Source organism: Monodon monoceros, unplaced genomic scaffold (assembly GCF_005190385.1).
Source record: "Monodon monoceros isolate NGI ecotype Baffin Bay Population unplaced genomic scaffold, NGI_Narwhal_1 Super_Scaffold_3, whole genome shotgun sequence".
Classification (NCBI taxonomy): domain Eukaryota; kingdom Metazoa; phylum Chordata; class Mammalia; order Artiodactyla; family Monodontidae; genus Monodon; species Monodon monoceros.
The window spans coordinates 71,250,749-71,269,441 of record NW_021703780.1 but is presented as its reverse complement, the minus strand read 5'-3'; the positions used below and the strand labels follow the sequence as shown (position 1 = coordinate 71,269,441).

The 18,693-nt window shown below is 40.5% G+C and overlaps 1 protein-coding gene across 2 annotated transcripts in view; it reads left to right on the top strand.

Annotated features, from left to right (window-relative positions):
• Positions 1–764: 764 nt before the first annotated feature.
• The window catches only part of DENND6A (DENN domain containing 6A), a 54,656-nt gene continuing 36,727 nt past the window's right edge, over positions 765–18,693 (top strand). For both annotated transcript variants that reach the window (XM_029243672.1, XM_029243671.1), the window contains exons 1-3: positions 765–1,265; positions 15,448–15,486; positions 15,587–15,629. In XM_029243672.1, the coding sequence (XP_029099505.1) occupies positions 870–1,265; positions 15,448–15,486; positions 15,587–15,629 (478 nt within the window). In that variant the 5' untranslated portion in view covers positions 765–869. The remainder of the gene's footprint in view (positions 1,266–15,447; positions 15,487–15,586; positions 15,630–18,693) is intronic.

The window sequence follows — 18,693 nt, the reverse complement described above, 5'->3', positions numbered from 1 at the left end:
GAGGATTAGGTAAGATAATGTGTGTAAAAGCATGAATACTGTGCTGTTTTTTAAAAACACGTTTATTGTGAGTTATTATTCATTGTCTTTTACTCACTTTTCTATTGGGGCATTATTGTGTGTTTCTGATTTACTTCCACTTTGCAGTTTATGCTCAGCACAGTAGGTGCTAAATAAATCCTAGTCTGTAGCACCACGCTGGACCCATAATCAGTAACAATTCAATAGACTAAGTGCCTCCTGGGTGCCCAGCCCAACGTCGATCTCCAAGAATACTAAGCTGCCTGAGACTAGACCTCTGCTGAGAGAAAGTGATCCTCAGGTTGTTGTAGAGGTGTTCCAGAAAGGTCTGGCGATGGATGAGTGCTGAGTGAGTCACAGGCAACCAGGCCAAGAAAGGTGGGAGGGGGCTCGGTGGAGAGGGGGCTGCTGAATGAAGGCACAGATCTCTGTCAACAGATTGCCTGAGTGAACTGTAAGCCTGCATCAGAGTTTTAATACTTGCTTGGCTAGTCACATAACCTCTCAGAACCTCAGTTTACCTGAAAAGAAATATACAATGATGACTACCTACTAGATTCAATGAAGTAATATTTGCAAATACTTTCTTGCCATATCATCTGGCACAAAGTAAGTGCTCAATAAATGTTAGCCACCGTTACCACTATGTTCTAACAATTTGATAATACCTTATAATTATGAACGGTGTCATTCCAAGAATAATTCATTCCTTGGCCGTTGGACTGCGAAGGAGGATTCCAGGATTCACTGCTTCAGTCTTGAAGAGCTTTAAAGCAAGGAGGCTTCACAATCCCAGTCAAGGGCCTGCGCGACGTCTTTTACTCCGGGAGGCCGGTACAGGAGGACCCATGCAGAGCCGGGCTCCCAGGGTCACATGGGCCGCGGCCCCGCCCCGGCCGAGCCCGTCCCCCGCGGCTGCGGCAGCTGTGGCTGCGTCTGCGCGGAGCCGAGCGCGCTCTGTGGCGCGGTCCGCAGTGGAGGCGGCGCAAACAGCCAGGGGGCGGCGGATGGCTCTGCGGGGCCTGGCAGGCTCGGGGCCCGGCTCCCGCGGGCCGCTGGGTCAGGCGGGGGCAGCGGACGAGGAACGCGAGGCGCCGGCCGTGGTGGCGGCGGGAGACGCGCCAGAGGACGTTGAAGAGGACGAGGGCCGCAGCCGGGGCCTGCTGCGCTGGGACGGCTTCTCAGCCTGGCTGCATTGCGTGTGTGTGGTGGGCTTCGACCTGGAGCTGGGCCAAGCCGTGGAGGTGAGGCCCGGCCGCACCTGGCCCCCGCGCCCCGTCCCGGTCCCCGCGCTGGGGCAGCCCCAGCAGAGCTTGTGGCCCGCGGGCCGACCGGCCTGGACCCTTCCCGCTGCGCATCCGGGCGTGGCCGGCAGCCCCTCCGCCGTCTGCCGGGCTGCGGTCCAGAGGCAGTTCCCGTGGGAGGATCGTGGGCTGTGGCTAAGGGTGAAAAGTTCTCTCTAGCCCCCTCCTAAATACTTGTTGATGGCCCTGTTTTCTTTTCTTTTCTTTTTTTTTTTTTTTTTTTAACCCGGTGTCACAGGAATAACTAGAATGGTTAGCGGCACCCGGAGAAGACTGCAGGCAGGATGTTTGGGACTTTTTCAAGAAGCAAACAATGCCCCTGACATATGGTGAACTATAATAGCCAGACCTCACACAACCAACTTTTTTTAGACTCATGGATTGTTTTGGTCATTTGCAGCGACTCTCAGAACATTCCACTTAGCCTGAGCCGAAATGCTTGTCTCAGTAGGGGTTTTCTCCTTTTCCTCCTTTTGTTCCTCATCTCTGTTATTTCTTGATGTTGCTTATGAGACGGCCTGAAAGCTAATAGCAAAACGAACATAAGGAAAATCGTTCGCTTGTGAATTTGTCAAGTTTTCCATTTTTATAGCGCCTTGTTGAAAGGCCTTGTAATCTTGACATTATTTAGGGTTCCTTTTGTAGCATAAGAGATTGCTTGTCTTTATGTAGCCAAGAAAAACGTAGAGTCAGAAGGACCTATGTTTAGAAGATTTTTTTGTTTGTTTTGGTGGCAATGACAGATTTTAATGAATCATCTCATTCTGACTTTAGTGGCATGAGTGGGCTATGAAAATTGGCCAGGGAGGTGTTTCTTAATGTGGAGTGTGTATTCAGCCTGTCTTCTCTGTGTTTTATCATTACACAGCTCAATACACTTTAAGTTTCCACTAAGATTTAGGCATTATCTTGGTTGTTGAGCAGACGTATATGAAAGATATACTCTAACCTATATTTATAGAGTAAGACTACAATTTAGAGGAGAGCCAAGAATTAATCACACCAGCAGATAGGGCTAAATGCAGTGCTTGGCACGTGACAGTGTTCAATAAAAAATTGATAGAGTGAATACATGAACAGTACTTTGAGCTGGAAACAACAGTTCCCAAAGACTGTGAAGAAGAGATTTATGTCATCTATCATTTACACTGACATATTAACCTGAAGCTATATGTATAGCAAAATACGATTTAATCAGAAAGCATAGGATTGAGTTGTTGTAGTCGATTACATTTTTGAATAGTTAAAGTATGGAGATCTTTTGGACTCTGACCCTTTGGGCATGCTTTATAACGTGTATGTTTTTTTCTGACCTAATAAACAATACTTAGCAAGTATTGAGGTGCTACAAAAATGTGAATCACTGAGACTATTTTGAATTTCATTTCCCATAGTATATGCTATTGCACAGAGTTTTCTTTAGGTCTTTGGTTCTTCACATTTTTAAAAGGTCCAGAATGCAGTTAAGTTATGAACTTCATGAACTCTCTCCCTAAGGAAAATGGTAATACAAAATCATGTATATGCTTCCATTGACTATCTGGGGGTCATTTATGGAGTTTCTGTTGCATTGTCCTCAGGTTAAGAATCACTGATTTTAGAAAGTGTAGGGTGAGGGTGGGGAAGATTCCCTAATAAAGGATCCCGAGAAAGATAAACACATTGAGAGGCAACACAATTTAATTTTGTTTTGTTTTCCTGAGGAATGTAGAATATTGCCACTTTTAAAATGGAGAAAAAGGAATACAAATTAATAATTAATATAACAAAATAGTTGAAAATATATTTCACTTTTGTAATATGGCCATATCCAGGCCAAAAATGGACAGGAGGGGTGGCTGTAATGGGGCAAGAAGGTAAGTATAGAATTGTTTTGGAGAAATGACGTAATAGCCCCACCTACTTCCTATAATGCACAACCATAGGGATTCAGAAGGGAAGTTAATTAAATAGGTTAAAAACTAAGTTTGGACAGTATATCCTCCAACTCAGTTGTGTTATCAGAAATGCAGTCATTTAGTCTTAGGCTTGAGAGAGACTTAAGAAGTCAGTTCTGCCATGATAGAAAGTACCAGTTGCAAATTTTAAATGCATAAACAGTGCCACTTATTTAAGCTTAAATCCCTACTAAAGAGATAATGTAAAATATTGACCAAGAACTCAGACCCTAGAGCTAGACTGCCTAGGCTTGAATCTGTGTGACTTGGGGTACGTTACTTAGCTCATCTGAGCCTCACACTCCTCTGTGACAGGATAACAGTGCCTATATCATGGCACTGTTGTGAGGGTTAGGTAAGTTTATGTTGATGAAGCATTTGGAACAGTGCCTTGGACTCAGCAAGACCTAGGTAAGTCTGTATTTGGGAAGCACTGAAATTCTCTTTTTCATTTTCAATGAAGAGAACCCCTAACTTTTGCTTTGTGAAGATGAAGCCTTCGGACCTTAGTTTTCTCACTAGAAAAATGAAGTTGAAGTACTAGAATCAGTATTCTTCTTTTTTTTTTTTTTGCGGTACGCGGGCCTCTCACTGCTGTGGCCTCTCACTGCTGTGACCTCTCCCGTTGCGGAGCACAGGCTCTGGACGCGCAAACTCAGTGGCCGTGGCTTACGGGCCCAGCCGCTCCGCAGCATGTGGGATCTTCCCGGGCTGGGGCACAAACCCGTTCCCCCTGCATTGGCAGGCAGACTCTCAACCACTGTGCCACCAGGGAAGCCCGAATTAGTATTCTTTGTAAAGTAGGGGAACTTTTTTTCTGGGTAGATGAAAATCAGATGTACCTCAGTGGCTAATCTGGTTGAAATGGGGCCTGTGTGTATATATTTGGTTGTGGACAACAGAAACTAAGCTATAGCTGAAGGAGAAAAGGCACATTTGCTGTAAGGCCACAGAGGTGTTTCAAGATGTCCAAGGTACAAATCTAGAGGGACTTCCAGAAAATGGCTAGAGCCCAGAACCAGGGAAGTCTCTTGTTTATGCTCTTGTTTTATGGATTTTGTTCATGCTTCATGCTCTCCTTTAAACTAACTTCTCTGCTTCTGTGATCTTTATGGCGAAGTTGCCCTTTTCGGCCACTTCAGCGAAGAGAGTGAATGTCATTCTCATTCCAAACACTGGAGGAAGGTACTCAGGCCTGGTTTGGAGCAGATTCTCACTCTGCTATTATCAGCTGAAAACCTGAGTGGTTGGAGGAGTGGTCTGTGTTGCATAAAATGTCTGTTGGGAACCCTGTCCTAGAAGAAGGGGACAGTAAAGGGGGTCTTTTGAGCTGGGAAGAGACTGCAAAAGGTGTTGACTACAGGAGGTATGCTCAGCCTCTTTCTTTTCCCCTGAGATGGCTCTGGCATCACCACAGTGACACTAAGGGTCTTCTGGAACAAGGTTTGAAATCCTCTGAATTTTATATACTCTTTGTCACTTCCAGCTCTGTGAAATTACCTGATTTTATAATAAAGCCTTAATTAATTATCTGAATCCAGAATTGCCTCATTCCAGTTTTTTTTTTTTCTCATTGAGTAATAATATGTTCATTGTTGAAAACTTGGCAAGAAAGGGAATTATAAACACTAGAAAACATCACTCATAATTATATTAAGAGATTAATACTTGGCATTTTTGTTAATGCTTTTTTTCTTTATATAATTTTGTATCTGTCAAGGATAAGTTTGATTGTTAAGAACAGAAATCCTCTCAAATTTAAGTGAAGAGAAATTGATTGTAAGGAATCTTTTGGAACCAGTTGCAGGAAGCAGGGTTGAACCTCATGGGATTTGGAAAGCCCCAGGCTTTTGCCTTTGTCTCTGTGGAGCTGTGTGGTCTTTTGTCTTTGCTTCTCTTTGCATGTCTGTTCTATTCTCTGTGCTGAGGCTGATTTCCTCTGCAAGGGTCTCAATTTCTGCTCCCCCATTTCACTTGACTTCGGGTTTCCACGGTACTGTTATTAGCCAAACTTCTACTTTTGTATTCTGGAACCAGGCAGAAGCTTAATTCAAATACTAGAGTATCTGATTGGTTCAGCATGGGTCAGGTGCTCCCTTTTGTTCAGTCAGTTGCGGTAAGGAGACAGTGTTTCAGTAACCGTAGTGGCCACTTAGGCTCACCCCTGCAAAAGGAGAGGACACTTGAAAGCATGGTCTGGGCAGCAGTCCCCCAAATAGGTCTGCTGTAAGAGTCTGCCATTACTGATAAGCATTCTCACAATTTGCCATATCGTTAAAGAGTCCTCATAAATATTTTTTTATGGACCATAATTTATTTAACCATTTTCTCTAATTTGGATATTTAGTAGTTTCTTTTTTTCTTCATAGTGTGAAGAGTTGTTTGCCACCTGTACACACTTCCTTAGAGATGGTCTTCATTTTTTGAGGGCCTTTAAATCATGTGAATTTACGGAACTCACAGAACATCATGGGAGGTGACACATCTGTAATTTGAGATTACCTCTTGAACCTCTCCAGCCCCCACCCCAATTTTATAAGAATCGAGAAATCATTGGTGGCTTTCCCCCTGTTGAAGGCTATGACCTATCAACTTTTTGGACAGTATCAATCTAGTGAAAAGAGTACAAGCTTTGGGGTGTTGAACATATGCTAATTGTCCGAGTTTTGACCAGTTTCTTCAGTCTCTGTGTCTCATTTTCCTCAATTATAAAATGGCAAAATAATATCCTGAGCGTTGTTGGAGGTACTAAGTGAGATAAAGCATGTAAAAATTAATTTCTGTCATTTAATGCATACCCAATATGTTAGCTACCCTTTTTAAAAATTTTTTAAATTTTTTTTTTTTTTTTTGGCTGCATTGGGTCTTCGTTGCTGCACGCGGGCTTTCTCTAGTTGCGGCGAGCGGGGGCTACTCTTTGTTGCGGTGCGCGGGCTTCTCATTGCAGTGGCTTCTCTTGTTGCGGAGCACTGGCTCTAGGAGTTCGGGCTTCAGTAGTTGTGACACGCGGGCTCAGTAGTTGTGGCACGTGGGCTCTCGAGCACAGGCTCAGTAGTTGTGGCGCACAGGCTTAATTGCTCCGTGGCATGTGAAAGCTTACTGGACCAGGGATCGAACCCGTGTCTCCTGAATTGACAGGTGGATTCTTTCTTTCTTTTTTTTTTTTTTGCTGTACGCAGGCCTCTTACTGTTGTGGCCTATCCCGTTGCGGAGCACAGCCTCCGGACACGCAGGCTCAGCGACCATGGCTTACGGGTCCAGCCGCTCCGCGGCATGTGGTATCTTCCCAGACCGGGGCACGAACCCGTGTCCCCTGCATCGGCAGGCGGACTCTCAACCACTGCACCACCAGTGAAGCCCGACAGGTGGATTCTTAACCACTGCGTCACCAGGGAAGTCTCTAGCCCCTTTTTTATAATTAGTGGCCTTGCACATTCAATAATCAGTGTGGGCCTATCTTGGCTATTCCCTCACTCCTATTATTTTGCCTTAAATTTATTTATAAAAACACACGGCTTTGGATGTGAATCATCCAAGCTAAGCTTGTGTCAGTCACAAGTACTTAAAGCACTTTCTGGGAATCAAGTTTATTAGGTTTCACTTTGCTGATAATCTATGACATAGCCTATTTGTATGTACGTATATGTGTACATACGTATATGTATATGTACATAGTTTGTATTTCACCTCTTTGGTGAAAAGAATTTCAGGCCAGTTAAATTATCTATAAAAAGCAGGACAATTTATAATCATTTCATTACTGATCCCCCCCTACTTTTTTTCTAACAAATTGAAGATAAATCCCTGCTTTGGGGTGAAGGCAAACTTATGCCGTTTTTAAAAGAGCAGGTAGCAGAATTGACTCCCCTTTTTTTCCCACTTCTGTTTTTTGTTGAGTCACTGCCTATTTATTACCCCTTATCCCCTAACAGGGTGGAACCTGGAGTAGTCAGCACAGTTTTCTTTATCTTAGCAAAGTTTCTGTTTATTTTTCTGAGAAGGGTAAAGGCAGTTGTGTGAAAGGTTTTCGTGTTTCTTCCTCTCTTCTGGGTGACCCATAGCCTCAGTATTTGATCCTCAGCATGTTCACTGTTTTAATTGAAATGGGTGTGTATAATTGCATGCTGCTATACTGTCTCAATGAGCCATCTATTCAGATATTTACTGGACAACTACCATATCCAGACAATGGTATGTTCTGGAGGTAAAGCCTTGATTATCCCTTCCTCATTGAGTTTGCAGTCTAGCATGGAAGGTAGACCATTCAACAGTGAATGATAGGATAGGATTTGCAGGGTACTAATAATGGCCTTTAAATTTCCTTGTGAAATAGTAGCACTTCATGGTAGCTTGATGTAGTTCTATGATTTGAGGTTTAAAACCTTAGTGACCTCTTGAGCTTCTTAGGCTCCCAGATTCTACAAAAGCTTCCTTGGTGTTACTAATCTCTGATTCAGTTATGAAATTATATAATCTGGAGATAATCTGGGACGTTCTAGTTAGTTAGTTAGTTCTGTCTAGTTAGTTCTTTCACAAGTACTTTATGGTTTTGTACTTACTGTGATGAATGATGTGAAACGTGGAAAACTGTACCTAAACTTTACTTTTTTTTGAGAAATGCTTTACCATCCATTCCATTTTCAAACTGATCAAGTTTTCTAGTAGAGTAATTTAACTTCAATCTTGAGAAAGTGGGAATCTTAGACTTGAGGATACTGTGATTTCAGGCCATTTTTTCCACTTTTTAAAGTAAGTAACATTCTCATTGAAGTGTAACACACATGTAGAAAAGTGCACAAATCCTAAATCTGTATTTTGGTGAATTTTCAAAAAGTGAGTATACCATGTCACGACCCTAGAGATCAAGAAGCAATATTATTACTGCCCCCAAATTTCCCTTACATTCTCTTTCAGTCATGACCCATTCTCCTTTCCCCTCCAGCTCCTGGCAACCACTTATCTACTTTGTCTCTATGGATTCTCCTTTTCTGTATATTTCATATGAATGGAATCATACAACACGTGGCCTTTTGTGTCTGGCTTCTTTCACTTAGTATGTTTTTAAGATTCATCCATGTTGTAGTATGTATTGGTACTTCATTCCTTTATATGGTTGAGTTTTATATCATTATATGGATACAGCACTTTTTTTTATAAGTTTATTTATTTATTTATTTTTAGCTGTGTTGGGTCTTTGTTGCTTTGCGCGGGCTTTCTCTAGTTGCGGTGAGTGGGGGCTACTCTTTGTTGCGGTGCGCGGGCTTCTCATTGCGGTGGCTTCTCTTGTGGAGCACAGGCTCTAGGTGGGTGGGCTTCAGTAGTTGTGGCATGTGGGCTCAGTAGTTGTGGTGCACGGGCTTAGTTGCTCCGCAGCATGTGGGATCTTCCCAGACCAGGGTTCGAACCCGTGTCCCCTACTTCAGCAGGCGCATTCTTAACCATTGCACCACCAGGGAAGTCCAGATATATCACATTTTGTTTATCCATTCATCATTTGATGGAAATTTGGATTGTTTCCACTTTTTGGCTATGATGAATAATGCTGTTATGAACGTTCGTGTACAGGTTTTTGTGTGGATGTATGCTTTTCACTTCTCTTGGATGTATACCTAAGAGTGAAATTGCTGGGTCATATGGTAACTCCATGTTTAATTTTTTTGGCTGCTTTGGGTCGTTGTTGCTGTGCACAGGCTTTCTCTAGTTGCGGCGAGCCGGGGATACCCTTCATTGCGGTGCGTGGGCTTCTTATTGCGGTGGCTTCTCTTATTGTGGAGCACGGGCTCTAGGCTCGCAGGCTTCAGTAGTTGCAGCATGGGGGCTCAGTAGTTGTGGTGCATGGGCTCTAGAAAGCAGGGTCAGTAGTTGTGGCACACGGGCTTAGTTGTTCCGTAGTATGTGGGACCTTCCTGGACCAGGGATCGAACCCGTGTCCCCTGCATTGGCAGGCGGATTCTTAACCACTTTGCCACCAGGGAAGTCTTCCATGTTTAATTTTATGAGAAGCTACTAAATGGTTTTCCAATGTGACTTCATTTTCACATTTTCATCAGTAATGTATGAGGCTCCTAATTTCTCCATATCCTTGCTACCACTTTGTCCTTTTGATTACAGCCATCCTAGAGGTATGAGGTGGTATCTTACTGTAATTTTATTTGTTTTTCCCTAATAACTAATGACATTGAGCGTCTTTTCATGTGCTTATTGACCTCTTGTATATCTTTTTTGGAGAAATTTCAAATCAGATCCTTTGCCCATTTAAACATTGGGTCATTTGACTTTTTATTGTTGAATTATAAGAGTTCTTTATAGATCCTGTACTCTAGACCCTTATCAGATATATGATTTGCAGATACTTTCTCCCATTCTGCAGTTCGTCTTCACTTTCTTGGTAGTGTTCTTAGAAGTGCAGAAGCTTTAAATTTTGATGAAGTCCAATTTATTTATGGTTGCTTGTGTTTTTGGTATCATAGCTTAGAAACCATTGTCTAATTCAGAGTCATAAAGATTTATTCCTATATTTTCTTCTAAGAGTTTTATAGTTTTAGCTTTTACACTTAGGTCTTTGATCCACTTTGGGTTACTTTTTGAATATGATGTGAAGTAGAGGTGTTACTTTTTTAAAAACCTTATTTTGAGATAATTTTAGAGTTATGAAAGTAATTCATTCAGCTTCCTTTAATGTTAACATTTTATATAAACATAGTACAATTATCAAATCTAAGAATATAACATTGGCATGATACTGTGTACTGAGCAACAGAGTTTATTCAATTTCACTAGTTTTTCTATTAATGTCCTTTTTTTTCAGGATCCAATCCAGGTTCCTGCATTGCATACAGGTGTCATAACTCCCTCTCCAAAATCTGTGGAAGTTCCTCAGTCTTTTCTTATATTTCATGACTTTGACACTTTGGAAGAATATTGGTCAGATATTTTGTAGTATGTCTCTCAATTTGGGTTTTTCTGGTGTGTTCCTATGATTAGTCTGGGGTTATGCATTATTGGGAAGAATAGATGTGCCCTTCTTGGTGCATCATATCAAAGAGTACATGGTGTTAAAATGTCTTATTATTGGTGATTTTAACCTTGATCACTTGGTTAAAATGATGTCTGCCAGATTTATCCACTGTGAATTTACTGTTTTTCTCTTCATAATTAGTAAATATTTATTTTGTGGGAGATACTTTGAGACTGTGCAGTATCTTGTTTCTCAAATTTGCTTGCTAATTTCAGCATCCAAAAGTGGATCTTTCCTGTAGTAACTATTATTACTCTGGTGTTCTAATAGTGATTTGCTATTTTCCATATTCCTTCTGCATTTATTAGTTGGAATTCTTTTTTTTAATACAGTATTTCAGTTTCATTTTTATTATTTTTATTTTTAAATATTTATTTATTTTTGGCTGCATTGGGTCTTTGTTGCTGTGTGCAGGCTTTCTCTAGTTGCAGTGAGCAGGGGCTACTCTTCGTTGCGCGGGCTTCTCATTGCGGTGGGTTCTCTTGCTGCGGAGCACGGGCTCTCCAAGTGCGTGGGCTTCAGTAGTTGTGGCACGCAGGCCCAGTAGTTGTGGCTCACGGGATTAGTTGCTCCGCAGCATGTTGGATCTTCCTTGACCAGGGCTCGAACCCACGTCCCCTGCATTGGCAGGCAGATTCTTAACCACCGCACCAACAGGGAAGTCCCCAAGGTTATGATGATGTTTGTTTGTAAGTTAATGTTTCTGTAGGAGATCAAGGCAAGGTTTCTTGGGAAATGTAGTCTCTGTCAGGCCTGGGACACCAGGCAGGGTCATGCAGTAGAGACAGATACCCAGTCACATGGCATCAGGTAGACACCCATTCACACACAACTTGGGTGCATGGCAGGCATGAATTTTTCCCATGTCCAAATGATACTGGCAGTAAGTTAGCTGGTATTTCTAATTTTCCTCCTCCTGGGACCATGATTATTTTCATACTGAGTTGGGAATGCTAGAGAGATGTAGATGTATGCAGAGAAATGTACCTTTGAATAGACCCATTTAAAACATTTTGTAATACTCTTTTCCAGTATATATATTAATATTTTTCTGAGACACATTTTTTCTATTGTAACATGATGTGAAATATGTCATCATTTTTAAGCCTTAATAATTATATCAAATAAAACTCACTTTTCTCTTCGGTTATTACCTGGCCACCTCTCCCTTATTTGCTGTAACATGGGAGATCTTAACATAGGTAACAAAACCAGAGTGACATTAGTTGATGCTCTCTGTCCCCCTTTAATGCCACCCAGAATGCCAGTGGTTGGGGGAATAGAGATGCCTTTACTTGAGCTATGGAGAGAGGAAGCTTCAAGTGAGAGGCATCTCCAGGTACTGGAGCTAATCCACAGTTGATTATTTCCCATATAGCTATCAGGAGCTAACTGACTAAAACTAAACTAACAGTGATTGCCCAAACTTATATTTAAACTTTTTTTTTAACAACATAAAGTATGTACACAGGTAATAATTCTAGTAACTGTGGCAATTTGCACAGTTCTAGATACTTGGTAGTGGTTACTTTTCTTTCTTTTGTTTTTTAAATAGGGAGTTGATGTTTTTAAAGTTAAGTATGAATTTTTCTTTTTTCTTTTTTAAAAATCTATTTTCACTTGTTTATTTTTTTCTTTTGCCTGTGCAGCAATCAGGATCTTAGTTCCCTAACCAGGGATCGAACCTGTGCCCCTGCAGTGGAAGCATGGAGTCTTAACCACTGGACCACCAGGGAAGTCCCTGAATTTTTCTGATTTTTCTGATCTTAGGTACAGTGTGGCCATTTCAGTAGCTGTAGCATATAAATATGCATTGTTTCTTTTTGAATATCATATTTGTTCCAAAATAAAACACTGAGTAGTTCTAACAGAGTACATTAAAATGAAATTCTAGATACTATTTGACAGTCTAGTACAATCAGAGTTTTTACTTTACTTTTTTTTCTTAAATTTAATTTTTGGCTGCGTTGGGTCTTCATTGCTGCGCACGGGCTTTTCTCTAGTTGTGGTGAGCAGGGGCTACTCTTCGTTGTGGTGTGTGGGCTTCTCATTGCAGTGGCTTCTCTTGTTGCAGAGCACGGGCTCTAGGCGTGTGGATTCAGTAGTTGCAGCTCGTGGGCTTAGTAGTTGCGGCGTGTGGGCCCTAGAGCGCATGGGCTTCAGTAGTTGTGGCGCGCGGACTCAGTAGTTGTGGCTCACGGGCTCTAGAGCGCAGAATCAGTAGTTGTGGTGCATGGGCTTTGTTGCTCCGTGGCATGTGGAGTCTTCCCGGATCAGGGATTGAACCTGTGTCCCCTGCATTGGCAAGTGGATTCTTGTGCCACCAGGGAAGTCCCACAGTCACAGTTTTTAAAAGGCAGACTGTTTTTTTGTGGGGTTTTTTTGGGGCTGCGCTGTGCGGCTGTGGGATCCTAGTTCCCTGTCCAGGGATCAAACCCGGGCCCCCTGCATTGGAAGTGTGGAGTCCAAACCACTGGGCCACCAGGGAATTCCCTGAAAGACAGATTTGATAGGTTCTGTAGTTTTTATATCCTTTTAACTTACTTAAATATATTGAGCATATATAAGCCCCTTAAATACATACATATACACACATATATATACACACACATGTTATATATATATATTTAAGGTACTCATATATATGGGTAAAACATACCAACATTTTTCTTCTATACTGTCTTGCTAATATTTTAAACCTTAGGAAACCAATGTCCAGATGAACCATGGTTGATATCTTTATGTAATAAAAAATGGAATTTTGTATATTTGCTTTTGAGTTGGTATTTTAATTTGAGGAAATAAAAATTTGAAGGGCATTCACATAAAAGTGAATTTAGAGTCTAAGATTAAGCTGTTACAGGCCACTAAACTTCTCAATATGTTTTAGACCAGCAAACTCCAGGTTAACTTAGATGTAAAGAGATTTTCATGAATATGGCCAAATAGGTTATAAGTTTGCCATTTCTCCTTTATTTTTATTTATTTATTACATATTTATTTATTTATTTATTTACTTGGCTGTGCTGGGTCTTAGTTGCGGCACGCAGCATCTTTGCCATTTCTCCTTTAAAGGTAACAAAGTAAAATGGTCTCAAGGTGAAGCAAGGAAGATCTATGTACACTTAAAGAAGAATTACATATTACTAAATACTGAGTTGTTTAACAGAGCTAATCTGAGAGTATATCCACTGATTGAAGAAATATTTTTTTAGTGTCTACTATGCACCAGAAACTGTTCTAGGTGTGAAGATAGACTGTTGAACAAAACAGACCAGGTTCTTGCCTTCATGAATTGTGGAGACAGAGGTTAAGTCAGGTCGGTCAGAACATGGGATACAAAGCAAAGTAGAGCGAATATTGGCTTTGGTGTCATTTTCTATTCCAGGAATGCTGGGTGGTTTTCATGTAACAATGCCAGCTCTGTAGACCCTCCTTATACTGCTGAATTGAGAAGGATTATATGCCACATCCTGGCTAGGGGAGGAAGAGGGTTGTGATTGTGAGTTAATGATTGCTACTATGGGTGGAGTGAGGAATGGTGGCTTGTGTACTTTGGAATCAGGCAGACCTAAGTTCAAGTCCTGGTTGTGGCACTTACTAGATGCTAAATTTTGGGAGAGTTATTTAACTACTGTGAACTTGTCCCCTCTTCTATAAAGATGTGAAGAATTGACAGAGTTGTGAAAATTAAAAACTCTAGAAGATGGTCAGTAATGTGAATTCTCCCCATCTTTTTTCTTACCTTAGTTTTCTTATAGGTAAAGTGGGGATACCATTACTAGCCTTGTCTATTACTGTGAGAACTAAATAAATGAAATAAATATGTGAAACCACCTTAATACAGTTTATAATGTGCTATTACTGTATGTTATTTCTGGAAATGTAAGATTTTCAGGCACCTGGGCAACTCTGGGGAATAGAAGAACTCATGGATTCTTCCAGAACTGGAAGAGCAACCTAGTATTAATGCAGTTCCGCTACACTTTGTGTTGTTTCCTCTCTTTTTGGTTACCAGCCACTAGCTAACCTGCTGCTCCGAATCCCATCTCTTCTTCACATTCCCGAGAGAATCTGTACTGGCCCACTTGAGCACTGGTATTCTCTTGGGCAGAATTTTCATACCCAGCCCCATCTGGGCACTTGGTTGATTGGCCTGTAGAGTGGGTGCCCTTGGGTCTGGTGTTTACTAGTACTTGTTCTGACAGGAGCTGTGCTGGCCTAGTCTTGCTTCCTTCGTGGGGCTGTGGGGCAGGAATTTCCCTCAGAAGGTGGCTGGGTCACTGCAGGCACTAAATTGACCTATCTAGGGAAGTGCTATGACTATTTAAAAGGATTGGAGGAAAACAGGATAGGCTTTATGGTGGGAAGATGGCCTTTGAGATTTCTTAAATTGCAGATGATCGTTTTTTCCTTTTCATTTTTCTTTTAATAAGTAGTTAGTAATTTGTATTACTTCTTGGAATCAATTGAAAATTATTATTTCTTGAAGTAGCTACAAGCTTATAGATCAAGTTCTCTTTAGATTTTAGGCTTCCAAAGAAAAGACTCAAAAACCTTTGAGTTATTAGCAATTCAATTGGTAAATTATTCTTTTTTTTAAAATATTTATTTATTTATTTATTTGGTTGCGCTGGGTCTTAGTTGCAGCACATGGGTTCCTTACTTGTGGCAGGCAGGCTCCTTTAGTTGCAGCTCGAGGGCTCCTTAGTTGTGGCTCACCGGCTCCGTAGTTGCAGCACATGGGCTTCCTAGTTGAGGCACGCAGGCTCCTTAGTTGCGGCTCACGGACTCCCTAGTTGTGGCATGCAAACTCTTAGTTGCAGCATGCCTGTGGGATCTAGTTCCCTGACTAGGGATCGAACCTGGGCCCCCTGCATTGGGAGCGCAGAGTCCTAAGCACTGCGCCACCAAGGAAGTCTCAAATTATTCTTGATAACTCAAAATTTCACCAATTTTTAGAGATAACTTTGAGTCAAAACTTTTTTTTGCCAAATGTAAATCCTCCTCAATTCTCCCAGCTTCTCCTGTGTTTCATTGTTAAATTTGTGAACTGTTTCTTAAACCAATTTGATCATAGCCGACTAGTATTTTAGAAGTACCTGCTAATGTTTACAATATATACTCCATATATTTGTCTAACAAAATTTAACTCTTCTTCTCCCAGGTAATTTATCCTCAACATTCCAAACTTACTGATAAAGAAGTAAGTAAAAATATTGCTCTATATAGTTTACTGTTTTATTTCTGTTTGTTTTTATTGGTGTATATATGTCAGCATATATAGTTTTTGTTTTCTTTTTCAGAAAACCAATATTTGCTATTTGTCTTTTCCAGATTCAAATTCAGGTAACTATTTTTCATGTGGTGTTTCTGTTGAATTTTATACTGAGAATACTGATTATACTCTTAATATATGAAAATTAATTGAAATAACATAGTAGAATGCAAACTCAATTTCATCCTAACAGATTAGTGATTTTGATTCCTACTTTTATGATCCTAGTCGTGTCTTACTTATTTTCGTTGGTTCAACTTTGAAAATAACTGTTATCTTGTAATGAGGTAAAACATCATGGAGCCGTAAACTGTTGAAATAATGAAGAGATTGAAAATCATCAACGCTGGTATGTTTGAGGATTTATATTAAGCAGTGTTCTTTTAGTTTAGGATTTGGGAGCTTGCCAAGAACTCTGTAAAAGCAGGGATTTAACAAAAATCAGGGTAAACATGGTTATAAAGCATGGCCATCAATTATTTGCAATAGTTTATGTGAGTTAGTATATATAAAGCATTTGAAATAGTGCTTGGGTATAGAAAGTACTTTATAAGTGTTTGCTATTATTATTAAGCTTGGTTTTGCTGGTCTCCTTCAAGTTCTTCCTTTGTGTGGTCCTATAAGTTGATATCTTTCAGGTTACCTTTTGTGTTTCACTTTGAAAATAATTTTTCAGGCTTACAGTGACCAGAACACTTAACTTCTTAGACCACACACTCAGAATCCCATGAAGCAAAGGCACTACAGTTCCCTTTCCTTTTGTGGTTACTTCTAATATACTGTTAATTTAATTTAGACAATCTGACTTGGGAGACTTGACATTTTAGCTTTTTAAAGCATTTTCTCTTTTCCTTATAAATGCTTCCAGAATTTTTTCCTATAGTTTTGGAACTCAGCTTTCATGAAATATGTTTAAAAAAAAAAAAGTTAAAAGGATGGCTTTGAGCGATCCCAGGACGGCTTTTGTTTTGACCTGGAATCATTGGAATCTTTTCACATGTTTTGCCTGTTAACGAGATAATGATACAGCAGTCTTATAGGATCTCCCCTTATTTCGGATAACATTTGCCTTACAAAGTGCACACATGTAGTTCTGATTGTAGTGAGTATTGGATTGGACTTCCATGACTCAAGGTCAGGTGAGTTGTGTGGATTACAGGATAAACTGACTTCATGTGATTATACTGCATGCTCTTCTTCAGGTCATGGCTGGTTTTCATGGCTCTCTCCCTTTCACCTCTCTACATGAGCATCAAGACTAAGAAGTTAAAAAAAAAAAAAGACTAAGAAGTTAATTGTATGATGTCTGATAGTCTTTTTTATTTCTAGTTTTGCAGTTAGTCTCTGTATGAGTCACTTTCTTACTGGAAGTTAAACTCAAGTGTAAATCTGTGTAAATGAGCATTTGTTCAGGGAATTCCCTGGCAGTCTAGGGGTTAGGACTCCGTGGGGCCAAAAAAAAAAAAACAAACCAATTTGTTCATTATTTTAGGCATTTGAATGACCTACAGATGTTTTGTAATGCCTTTTTTATAAGCTGCATATCAAAGGAAGTGTGGTTCATTTTATTCAAAGTATGGTTGGTACTTAGAAGTAAAGTCAACAAAAGATCTTAAAAATAGACACCTTGCCGTCTTAACAGAAGAATATTAATCTAGACAGCAAGAGACTATGCATTTATATATATTTGAGATCACTGTTCTCAATTGTGATTATCCAAATAGTTTGTTTCATTTATGTGTTCATTAAATGGAAGTTGGAATTAGTACTATGCCAACTTTGAAATGGATTTAATTTTTCCCAAGATAGCTTTATTGTTACAGAAGGTGCAGTAGAGCAGTCTTTAGGAAAGAATCATAACCTAGCTTTTGTTTCCACGGTGCACACTTAAAAAAAGTAAAACAACATTTAGACTCTATGGTAAATTATACAGATAAAGAAGAATACTTTTGGGATTCCCAATGGGAGGATTTGCCAGTCCTCCACTTCCTCCACCCACTACCCACACACAACTTAGATACTGTGACTTTAGAAAAAAGTTTTGTTTTGTTTGTTTTTAGCTTTCAGCTTTTTGTTCCATTTGAATGGCTTTTATCTTTAGGAGCCTAAGTTTAAAGAATGTTTTCTCTCATAAATATTTGTCAGATATTTTTCTCGTTATTTACCATTAATATCATCTGGATATATGCATTCCTGAGTCTTAAGCTGTGATAGGTACCCACGGACTGTAATCACTATGCTCTAAACAAGGCCAGAGAGAAAACTTAGCATGAGTAGAGAGAGTTTCAAGTGATGATGAATCCGAGGGAAATATCAATCCTTGTTCTGGATGGATTAGATGTGCAGATAATATTTGTCTCAACAGATTTTTTTCTATGTAAACAGCTGGGATGTCGTCATGTACTTTACACTTCCCAGTGGTGAAAGGAGTGCTTCTCACACTCATCTGTGTTGAAGGGCCATTTGGGTGTTTTAAGAATTTCCAGTCTGTTGTGGACCGGTGCTTTTATAAAATGCTGTATACATGAATTATTAGAAAAATGAAAGGGAGAAAAACCAAAGAATACAAAATAAAAGTCCAAATTTGTCATGGCAATATCAAATCGCTATAAGGGTTTCTAAGTGTGTATTCTCAGTTTGGGTATTTATTTTGTCATGTATTGTAACAAGAGTTTGTGGACTCGCATCACTCTATGGACTACACTTTGAGAAGTGTAGTCCCTGGTCTAAACTCCTGCTTCTCAGCGTTTCCAACTCTAATCACAGAGAGGGTGACTACATAGAGCTGAAGGCCAAGGATGGAGCTAGCTCTTAAGGTCTCATGTTTTATTTTAGTCTTACTCTGAACTGGCCTATAGCTGTTTTCCGCTAATATAAAAATACTCTGGGACTTCCCTGGTGGCGCAGTGGTTAAGAATCTACCTGCCAATGCAGGAGACATGGGTTTGAGCCCTGATCCAGGAAGATCTCACATGCTGTGGAGCAACTAAGCCCATGCGTCACAAATACTGAACCTGCACTCTAGAGCCCATGAGCCACAACTACTGAGCCCAGGAGCCACAACTACTGAGCCCATGTGCCATAACTACTAAAGCCTATGCGCCTAGAGCCCATGCTCTGCAGCAAAGACAAGCC